Below are 10,667 nucleotides of genomic sequence, written 5' to 3' on the forward strand. Positions count from 1 at the left end.
AGCCGTCATTTGTATCTGATTCGTTTTCAAATCACATTGAGAAGCCGGTGCTATAATCGACATTCCCATAAGTTCAACAGTAACAGCCATCACTAGAAAGCCACTTGTTAGCAACGGCCATACTTGAGCGAAACCAAAGCCTTTTAAGATATGTATTTATAAAAGTTATTTCAAAAAGATCACATTAGTTCAGGTTCTGCTGACCTGTCTCGTTCATCATGTCCATATAATTTTCGAAACCTTCATCATAGCCTGTTATAACCATTTTGCCGATTTGAAATTTTCATGAAAAATGTACACAAATAAAAGAAAAAATCGTATACGAAACAGCTCAAAACATTTTATATTTTATGTATATACGTAGTACATAAATTAAAATATGTCAATTGAAAGAGTAATTAAATGAAAGTAAATGACATGAGGCTTAGAACCGTATTTCAAAGTATGCTCCTCCCTTTTAAGAGCGCTCGCTTGCCATGTGCTTGCCTAACTTTGTGCCATGTTTTGGGGCATTTGTTTTACATCAGCTAGAATGTAGTAGGGTGAAAAGATTGAGTGTACGTGTATGACATTAGAAACAAAAATTACAAATTTTATCAGATTGTTTCCTTTTATGCATCCTTGCTATACCGTGCATCTTAGCGGGAAGATTGCGTTAGATAAGATATCTTGACAGAAGCTGCCTACAATTGCACCTATTTCGCGTATAAATGTTGAATGGTTTGCTTGTTGTTACCCCGAGTTTTGACTACCAATTACAAACATATACATATGTTTGCATGATTATATATAATTATGACCATAATCTGCAACAAGAATACACCTAATTAATATAACTTTTATCTTCGGTAACAGTAGCAAATAACTAAACAACTGTTAGTCACTGTTGGTTGGGTCGGTTTAAAGTGAGATTAAATAAAATATTAGATTTAAAGATTATCGTTGCAATAAACGATAACAAAAAGTTATTGTTAGAACAAGTCCTATTTTCTTGGAAATAGTGGAGAGTTAAATGGAATTAAATTTTCGGAACTAAATTTTATTCTCCGATATCGTCTTCTTGTCGTTCGACTTCCGCCTTTGTCTGTTCCGTTAGTCAGACGCTCTAATATATATATGAACATGTCTCTTAGCATGGTTTATACCATGCAATAGTTCAGTTTCACCACTTTTTGCCAAACATCGCGTGCACTTTATTCTCTATTTCCCGCGAAGCGATTGATTTCGAAACGTCAATCGAAATTCTGGAGTCTCGTTGCAATATGGTCGCCTTAGTGAGCTACGTAATATTGACATGGGACGGGGCTATCATATTGCGTAGTTTTCACCTTCCACATACAAGAAACCAAAGTTTGCAAAGTTTATTGAAATACATTTATATTTAGGCTAAACTCTAGATTTCTCTAGTCTGACACAGCGCTCTAGACTCAATTCAAATTGAAGATGTTTTTACTATTGAAATGCACCAAAATTTGAGAAATATCGTAAAATAACGTCTTGAAGGCGAATTTTAAATTCTCCGCTAAAATCGGCAAATGCACGTAACCGCAACCGGCCCGCTTTCCAGCAATATTCCACTCATGAAAACTTAAATAAGCACAACACACGTATAATGCATAGTATGACAACAGATTTTTAGTTCATAGCGACAATAAAAAACGCACTTAATTTAATTATTTTGTAATTATTGTATTTGTTTATTATTATTAATTATATAAACTTTATATTAAATAATTTACTCTTTTGCAAAACTTGAATAGAAGGGCGTGTGTGTATTTTGAGTTTCCAAAGGTGATGCAAAGGCAGGCAAGTTTTTATTCTCGTTTCAAAGCCAATACTTCATCTATTCCGCATGCTGCATCAGACGGACATATATATGCGCCGATTGCATATAAATATGACAGGAACGACCGTCTGTTAAGCAAAGATAAGAGAAGAGGGTCATTGGTAGTGGTTGGTCGATTGTATGTAGTTTACAAAATTTGACCTTTGCCTTTATGTTTCAAAAACTTTATCAAAGTTGTGCGCTAAATATGTAGGCGTATTCCGTTTGTTTACATTTTATTATTTATTCTTTAATTCATATATATAAAGTTAAGAATGAATTGTTTATTTGTTTTTTTTTATATCTGGAAAATTTATAACAATTATTATAACATATTTGTAGAATAACGTATCATACGTTATTACGGATGTGTATTTAAGAACCATGTCACTCGTTTTCCCTTTTGTTTCTATGATGAATTCTGCAAAATCACCGTTAAATTTTTTATTATTATATGTAAAGATGTGTATAAATTGATGAATATCTATCTGAAAGTACACTTAAATGAATGCAACAAACACAGCGACACATTTGAAGAGGCCTCATTGCTAAGAACGCGAAAACTTTCTTGCAGTCAGAAGTTAGTCTTATAAAGCCAAGATGAAACCGTCCAATAAGATGAAATGTGAACCGATGGTAAACTCTTACATTCCTATGGAGAACTATGAATACAGTAGTAGAGGATCTACTTTGATTTCGGATCTAATTTGAGATCTCATGAATATTCGGAACTGATTACACATCGCATATTGATTAATATGTAATAAAATTTAGGAGTTTTTTTTTCAGAATTATTGCGGTACTATTTCAAAATAGATCGAGTTGATATATAAATTAGATTTGTTAAGAAGAGACTAAAACTTTCATTTTTTCATAATCATTTTCGCTTCTGAGAATATCAGTTGACCACATTCCGCTTTCGGCGTTCGGCGTTCGCCGTTCGATTTTGTATTTCTTATGAACTCTAAGGGGCATGGGTATATCTTATAACAAACTTAAGCTGTTCGTTGACAAGCATTCTTCGATATGCAAATTGCCTGCTTTCATATTCCAAGTTCTAGACTCTGTTCCAATTTGTAAGGAAAATCGCGTTTCTTATATTTCCGGCATTGCTTTTCGCATGCCTGCACTTTAATATTAAAAAATTAAAATGTAATAATGTTACCTTTCGGAACTATACATTTTCGTCGCATTCAGTTTAGTCGCGGTCGTTGAACTTGAGAAAAAGACCTGAATCACTTCCTGCTTATCTACTCTTTTGGTCTGCTCATACGTGTAGTCGATTAAGTCAAGTACGCTAGAGTTCACTTTGGTCGCAGCTACAATGAGTGCACCATCGGTAATGGCAAAACGTTTACCGATGACGCATACATGCACTACGCTGCAGCTACTCCCTTCCTCCTTCGCTCACTCTCCTAAATTCTTTCCGATCACGACTCTCTTATGCTCGTATAGGGAACAGTCTTTGAATGATTGGTCGCATTAAGGGTAAAAAAAATATTACATTCGTAAGTGTATCCAATAGCTTGTGAAAATTGAAGTATCTTATGGGAGCTGAAAATGTTTTAAAAATAAACTTCTCTTGCCATATAATGTAAGCGGGAGTGTGCGTCTAAGTAAGTAAACGCAAGTAAAGTATCCTACAACTGTATAATATTTTGGCCATGTAAGTTTAGAAGTAAGTCTCTAATAAGGGTGAGGGCGAGACGATTGCTTTCGAAAGTGAAATTTGTACTTCTTTCAACTTGAGGTTACGGATAGTTGCTGTAGTGAGGTACGTTCGGAGATTTAGGTAATAATTTAAGTAATTGGTAGGGGTCATCTTACATAACTTACTTTACATATGATTTTTAATGAAATCAAGTTTTTCTGGTATAAAGCAAAATATTTTTAGATATTTTTTAATTAAAATTTAATTAAGCTGCTCGTTAAGATTGAATTGCGCTTTGCCTCTAAAGTTTTATTTTCAATTCATTTCATTATTGCCTTTTTTCAGTTTGTCAAGTGCCGATAAAAATATTTAGCGTAAACTATATTATCTTTATAACAAACGTTGTAGTTAAAGTAATGACATAGTAAAAATGATAAAAAATTGTTAAAATTAAATTTTTTCTTCTCCTAAATTGTGCTCAAAATAAAAATATGATGCTTTCTTGTAACAGTAAAATTTCTTAAATGGTTTAGTTGAAGTCGATTTGAGTTTCTGTCAACATTTAAGATTGTCGCTGTCGTAGTGAATTATAATTGACTTTTTAATTAAAAAAAAAAAAACTCAATTTGAATATGGTAATGGAAGAAGAATTCTAGGATTTATAGGAAGAGGCTCTAGGAAAAGTAAAGAAATAGATTAAATTATAAAAAGTATAAAAATGGATATTCAAAAAACTGTTGACGATGAGACCAATCAGAACGCAGAATTCCAAACTAATCGGAATAGTAATTTACCTGTAGTTATACCTGTTATAGCAGGCGTAAAAAATAATATAACTGAGACAGAAGTTTGCCATGAGTATGAAGATGTTCTCGACATAATTGGTTTTGGTAAGACACAATGGATTGTTTTGTTTACTTCTGGCCTACTTTTAATGATGGTTATAAACGAAACTATGGGTATGAGCATCGTAACCATTGCATCGCAATGCGATTTCTCAACCACATCTCAAGAGAAAGGACTCTTGGGCGCTGCCGCGTTTATAGGTGAGAAATTTTTATCGACAGTTACATCTATATGTACGTAATAATGCTGTAAAAGAATTCGATAGTAAAACAGATCCTAAAATTTTAAGTAGATGTGGAGGCAATGTGGGCAGAACTGTAAACAACAAACAAATTTAATACGTTTTCGTGTGGCGACGGTACAGTACTGGTTCTAATATAAAAGCAAGTGAAAACATTATAATGAACCACAGATCACACACCGTACAAGGTTATCGAAAAAGTGGCGCGCCACATACCATTTTCAATAGCATTCGTCTTTGCACCAAAATACGTGAGTGTTCGAAATTTCGTCAAAATATCTCGAATGTGGCGATCCTTACGTTTAACACAAAAACAAGAGGATCATGTTTGCATTCATTTTCGGGTATTTCCGTTTTCCTACCTTAACTTTTTGTGATGTTTCGGTGGTGACAAGACGGAGACGTATGGAACACTTGACTCGCTTGGTCAGGCTTCCCTGCTGACTAGCAAAATAGATGACTATCTGAATATTTATGCATATTATATATATTGGGATGTATATATTTATATATATATATATGATCGAAAATATATATATGTATACTTATTAATTTGTTTATAATTTCAAATTACATATATGTATAGACATGTATAGACATGTAGATGAAGATTTAGGATGTAATTAAGCAGATGAAGCGGCGAATAATAAACTCTTATAGCTTTGCAGCTGTTCACGAAACACGTAATGAAGCATTCATATATCTTAATTTTACGAGCATATACGTGTAAAAGAATATTAAGGCGGGGACGTGGAGGGTTAATATTTGGTTTGTAAATTCTAATAATTTGTTCAAAACGATCAAAGTAAAGTGCAACAAGTAGTAGGGTGGGAGTTAAATACAAAGTCACTAATGAGGTTTTAAAGGGTACTGTACGCAGAAGTTGTTTCCATTTCAATTTTCTCCAATTGATTTTCAGTACAAGGACGTAAAAGGAAACTTGAAGTATTCCAACACTTTTATAAAAATATATTCCAGGTATTTTGTGCACCTCATATTTTGCGGCTTACTTATGCGATACAATCGGTAGGAGGCCGTTGTTAATATATACCACATTGTGCGGGAATATATTTTCCTTTGCATCCATTTTTACACCCTACTATTCATTGTTTGTCTTCCTACGGTTTTTAGTGGGCGCATGGTAAGTTAAATACAACAAGTTTAGGAAAATCGGTTTCGTATTAACAAAACGCCTTTTAATCCATATCAGCATAGCGGGCGCTTCATTTATAACGTATGCTTACTTAGGGGAATTCTATGTCACACGTCACCGACCTGTGGTTATAAATTACGCTTGTCTATTTGTGGGCTTGTCAGTAGCATATGTACCAGGTAGATAAATACTTTCAATTCTTTATTTGCAACTAAATCATGCTCTTAAGTAATTTAATTTTTCGTTGAAATGTTTAGCTGTGGCTTGGTTGGTTTTGTCAATGGATTGGTCTTTCGCGATTACTGAGACCTTTCAATTTCGTCCTTGGCGTTTATTAATTGTGTTTAATGCCTTACCCGGTTTTATAGCAGTCCTGGTAATGTTTGCTTTGCCGGAAAGTCCGAAAATTTTAATGTCTATGGGTAAACAAAAAGAAGCTTTTGAGGCCGTGAATAAGATTGCGAAAATGAATACTGGACGAACCTTGGAGGATTTTAAAGTTTATAGTTTGTGTCAAGAAACGCTATCAGACAATGATAAAATCCTCCTAACCTCAAAATCAGCGTAAATATATATATACATATATATATATATATATATGAATTTTTGGCAAAGGAAGAGATGTTAATTTGAAACAATTTTTCCATCTATTTATAGAAGCGAGGTTGTCAAACGGATGTGGCAGGATGCCCTACCATTATTCAAAAAACCACATGTTTTCAACTTTTTGATATGTTGTATAATAATGTGCGGAGTATTTTTAATGTGAGTTTTTGAAAAGTCCGCATATCATGCCTACAATTGAAAAGCAAGATTTAAAAACCTAAAACCTAAAAATTAAAAATGTACTGAGATATTAAACGATATTCTTGCGAATTATGTTTAAAATCCCCATTGGGCTAGAATTTTGGTCTTGTTTGATTGGTAATGGAACAAGAGGCAACATATAAATTTGGTCCGTCTACTGTGTATTACGCATACAATCATTATTCTCTTTTTAGAAATTCCGGAATGGGTCTATGGTATCCGGAAATTCAAAATCGTTTGGGTATGAAAGCTACAACCCCTATGACTATTTGTCAAGTTATAGACAGCTTTATAGATCAGCAAAACTCCACCCAGAATTCGCAGGTAAATGGGACTTTGTTCCCCCAGTTATATCAGGATTAGTAAGAAGACATACAATGACGCATTTCAGATATGTGATGATACTATTACAACCAAAAGTTATATTGACTCGTTAACGTTCGGTTTGTCCTTCACTGCTGGATACTTTGTACTCGGTTTTATTCTAAAACCTTTTGGCCGTAAACTGACTATGGTTATGGCTTTTGGGGTTGCGGCCTTTTGTGGTTTCCTTTTACATTGGCTCCATAATCCAATTGCGATAGTGGTTTGCTTTATTTTGTTCCTAATACTACCTGGTGTGTGCATATCAGTATTGAGCGGAGCTGTTGTAGACCTTGTACCCACACACTTAAGGTTTCATCTGCTCAAATACAAGCGTTAAAAATTTTTACAATCCTTAAAATTATTGCAGGGGAAAAGCTGTCTGCGTTTGCTTGATGTTGGGCCGATTGGGAAGCATAATAGGTAGTAATGTGGTTGGAGCTTTTCTGGAATCATATTGCAATGCGACCTTTAGTGTATTTTACGTATTAGTACTAGGTGAGTGGTGAGAAGGAAAAAAGTGATTTGCTTTTGATCGCAATTTGCTTATGTATATTATTTGCAGCATGTGCGGGCTTGGCTATGCTCTTACCTATTGGTAGAAAATCATGAGCGTGCAATGAATTATTTCCCACAGATTGTTTCTAATTAATGTGTATGTGCATACCTAAGTTAAAGATTTCAAGATTTAAGTGCATAGTTTTATTTTTTTTTTTTTTTTTAATATTTAATCGAGATAACTTTTATAAGCGGCTTTTTTTATTTATATTACCTCTTAATCAAATATAATAAGAATTTAGTTTAAAAATAGTGCAACAAGATTTTACGTATGTTCTCTATTCTTTTATTAATTTAAAATGTGGTAATACATTGTTGCCAAAAAATATACTAATTAATCTGTGCTCCAGTAGATGTTACAACAAATGCGCTGATGATTATACTTATCTTAAATCTTTTAGGGAGAGATTAAACCAATTGGAAAGAGTCTCCCGAGTTGTGAGCGCGATTCTATAACGAATATATTAACAAATATATTACGATTTGATTTCCTTTATATTTCTTTTCTTTTAGTAGCAATTACCATTTCTCCTGCCTCGCCTAAGCGATTTTTAAGCATTTGCATCAAGTAACTACGTTTACCAAAGCTGTTTAAAAACCGGGAAAATATTAAATATAAATTTAAATCTATATAAATGGTTATCGGTTTACCGAATTCTGGCCTTGCCGTCGTAGAAATTTTCCAGTTCTTGCAGATATTGGAGAGCTTCCTCAATATTGGCAATTTCGTCATTACGCGTTGGTCTTGTATTTTTTCCGAATACTTTCGCGTTAAACAGAGACAGAATAGTCAATAGGACGAGAACGCGACGTAAAGTGTATGCCATTATGAAATAAATTTTCTGAAAGCAAAAAGAGAGAAATACACACACATATTCGTACTCGCGCAAGTAACTAGTTATTAAAATGCATGAGTTGTGTTTTGGAAAACGTTTTGTAGACCTGCTTTTCCTTTCCATAAAAATGAAACCTTTTTCTTGCACTCTTGCACTTTACATGCAAAATGAAAGTGCACTTTCCAAATGGATCATGTGGCTCGAAAATAGTGCGAATACTTCTTATTTTCTATTAAAACTTATTATTACTTGCTAATTGCAAGTCGAAAATTATATATCAAAGCTATGAAACTGATCTTTGACCATAAATATATGAAATTTGATCTACTACTTGAAATGATATAATGGTTAGTAGATGTTTGTATAACTTGTATGGGTTTTCCTTAAGGCGGTTATAAAACTTATAGCACTTTTCACTCGTTGGCAAAGAGCCGCAAAACAATTCTGTCAACTAGATCATAATTTGCTCTTACAGCGAATTTATTTTTTTAATTTAAAATTCTCTTCTAATATGCACAAGGCTTTTATTCAAGTGCTGAAAAGTATTATCTGTTTGCTTACGTAGAAAATAACGATAATATGTCACTTAATTACACGTTGGTTGATAATATTATAACGGCAGAACAAGGAAGTGACTTCCCTTTATATAGGAAATCGAAAAGGAAGATATAATCGACTAAAAAAAAAAAGAAAAAAAAAAGGAATTCATCCAAACAAAGTATATAACAGTGTTTGTAAAGACCGCGGATTTTATTAGAATTAAATATATGTCAGCGCATGCAAACACACATTGTGACATATGCTAAAGAGAGGCAAAACTCGAGACAATGCCGTAAACGAATCATACGCAACATAATTTATATATATTTGTACGTAAACTATGCAAAAAAAAGGAAGCGGTTGTATTCGAATATTTTAGTACACATTATTATTATTATAATAATTTTCGTGGGTGATGCTCTATCGCTAACTTGGTGCGAAGTTCTTCTCCCTCCGTACGCATATTTCGCCGGCATGTATTGTTACAGGTTAGGCGGCGCTGGCATTCAACTTTAAACTGTAGCTGAACCACTAAAAATATCGTGACTGTGTTCATGGATAGATCTTAGAACTTAAACCTACGAAACTAACAACAAAGGTTTGAGAGCAAACTATCTTGATTTTAAATAAAGTTTATGACTCTAGTGGATAGGCACGCAAGAGTGTCCCGTTTTCTCAGATCACGAATATATATATTTTACGGAACGCCCGATGCATGTTTCAAGTTCTTCCAAACATATGGCCGATCTAATATACCACCTAGAGTGGGTACCGAAAAATTAAATAAATAAAAGAAAACAGAATGGTTTCAAAGTATGAATGAAAACCTATAACAAAACTTTGCAAAGAAATATTAAAAATTGAAATTAGAAAACTGATAAGTTCTCGAATGGGAAAATGTGATAACTTTATAATTACCTTTTTCTTTGCTTCTTTAATAAAAGTTTGACTTTTGTATTAACACGAAATATTAAAATTCATTCATTTTCGAACAGGAAGTTCATAATGATCCTGTTCGAAAAAACTGCGCTTCCGATTTCTAAGTATTTCTTTCACATGCACTAACTAAAAGAGAAGACAAGTAAAAAGAGGATGAGAAAATCGTTTACAAACTTCTAAACAGTTCGCAACCTGGCTTCTAATAGATATTCGTTCATTCATTTTTAGAATTTACCTGATATTATTCCAAAGTCAATTTAACGAGTCCGGCAATGGCGAATTTAAAACGAAATATGTTGTTTCAGGCGTATTTCATGAGATGACGAAAAGTCATTTAGATGGCAAAATCAGCAACGTTAGTCACTCTCCTAAAGAAGCGATACTTTTTTCATGGATTACATAAGAAGCGTTAAAGCATTTATTTGTTTGTTGAAAGAGAAGGCTGAAAAAGATTTAAAACTAAAAAACAGACGCTTCGCAGATCCGGCTAAAATTTCAAGCTATTCTTGATTAGCTCTAATTAGTTTTAGTTTTTGTCTATTGGATTGAGTTGGCGATTATTAAACACTCGTCCAAAGGTGCAACATGTACAAAAATTCTTTTTGTTTCTCTCTCCCTCCCTCCCTCAATGTTGGCGACTATAGAACGCGAGGAGTCGGATGTCGGATGAGACGAATAATCCAACCTATTAATCAGATTATTGTTAAAGGAGCAAATAAATTGAAAAATTAACAGATACGTTAATAATGTTAAGACTCTCAACAACGTTAACAAACGCCGATCTATATATGCCCATTGAACGTAAATTATAGAGAGTATTAACGGTGTGTGTTCATTTTACAATAAAAAAAAAAGAAGACATTATTATAACAATAATAATAATGCGTTAGCATAGCTTGAGGTAGGAA

At 33.4% G+C, this 10,667-nt stretch overlaps 3 protein-coding genes across 4 annotated transcripts in view; 1 reads left to right on the forward strand and 2 right to left on the reverse strand.

The window, feature by feature from the left end:
- The window catches only part of LOC119634601 (solute carrier family 22 member 3-like), a 2,226-nt gene extending 1,961 nt beyond the window's left edge, over positions 1 to 265 (reverse strand). The window contains exons 1-2 of the mRNA XM_038028851.1: positions 205 to 265; positions 36 to 140 (exon numbers count right to left, since the gene is read on the reverse strand). Of these exons, the coding sequence (XP_037884779.1) occupies positions 36 to 140; positions 205 to 265 (166 nt within the window). The remainder of the gene's footprint in view (positions 1 to 35; positions 141 to 204) is intronic.
- Positions 266 to 3,908: 3,643 nt separating this feature from the next.
- On the forward strand, positions 3,909 to 7,810 carry LOC119634998 (synaptic vesicle glycoprotein 2B-like). Its single transcript, XM_038029484.1, has 9 exons — positions 3,909 to 4,522; positions 5,542 to 5,704; positions 5,774 to 5,895; positions 5,974 to 6,280; positions 6,374 to 6,481; positions 6,718 to 6,847; positions 6,915 to 7,198; positions 7,257 to 7,384; positions 7,452 to 7,810. The coding sequence occupies exons 1-9, from the start codon at positions 4,195 to 4,197 to the stop codon at positions 7,496 to 7,498; spliced, it is 1,617 nt and encodes a 538-aa protein (XP_037885412.1). The 5' UTR covers positions 3,909 to 4,194; the 3' UTR covers positions 7,499 to 7,810.
- LOC119635007 (neuropeptide F) lies at positions 7,807 to 8,893 on the reverse strand. 2 transcript variants are annotated; one of them, XM_038029503.1, is made up of 4 exons: positions 8,842 to 8,893; positions 8,096 to 8,286; positions 7,968 to 8,031; positions 7,807 to 7,894 (listed from the first exon to the last, which is right to left on the reverse strand). In XM_038029503.1, exons 2-4 carry the CDS (start codon positions 8,269 to 8,271, stop codon positions 7,853 to 7,855), a joined length of 282 nt encoding a protein of 93 aa, XP_037885431.1. In that variant the 5' UTR covers positions 8,272 to 8,286; positions 8,842 to 8,893; the 3' UTR covers positions 7,807 to 7,852. The 2 variants fall into 2 exon arrangements, with proteins under 2 accessions (XP_037885431.1, XP_037885430.1); XM_038029502.1 differs by lacking the exon at positions 8,842 to 8,893 and having other exon boundaries at positions 8,096 to 8,771.
- Positions 8,894 to 10,667: the final 1,774 nt, after the last annotated feature.

The sequence above is a fragment of the Glossina fuscipes genome, unplaced genomic scaffold (assembly GCF_014805625.2).
Source record: "Glossina fuscipes isolate IAEA_lab_2018 unplaced genomic scaffold, Yale_Gfus_2 3, whole genome shotgun sequence".
Taxonomy (NCBI): domain Eukaryota; kingdom Metazoa; phylum Arthropoda; class Insecta; order Diptera; family Glossinidae; genus Glossina; species Glossina fuscipes.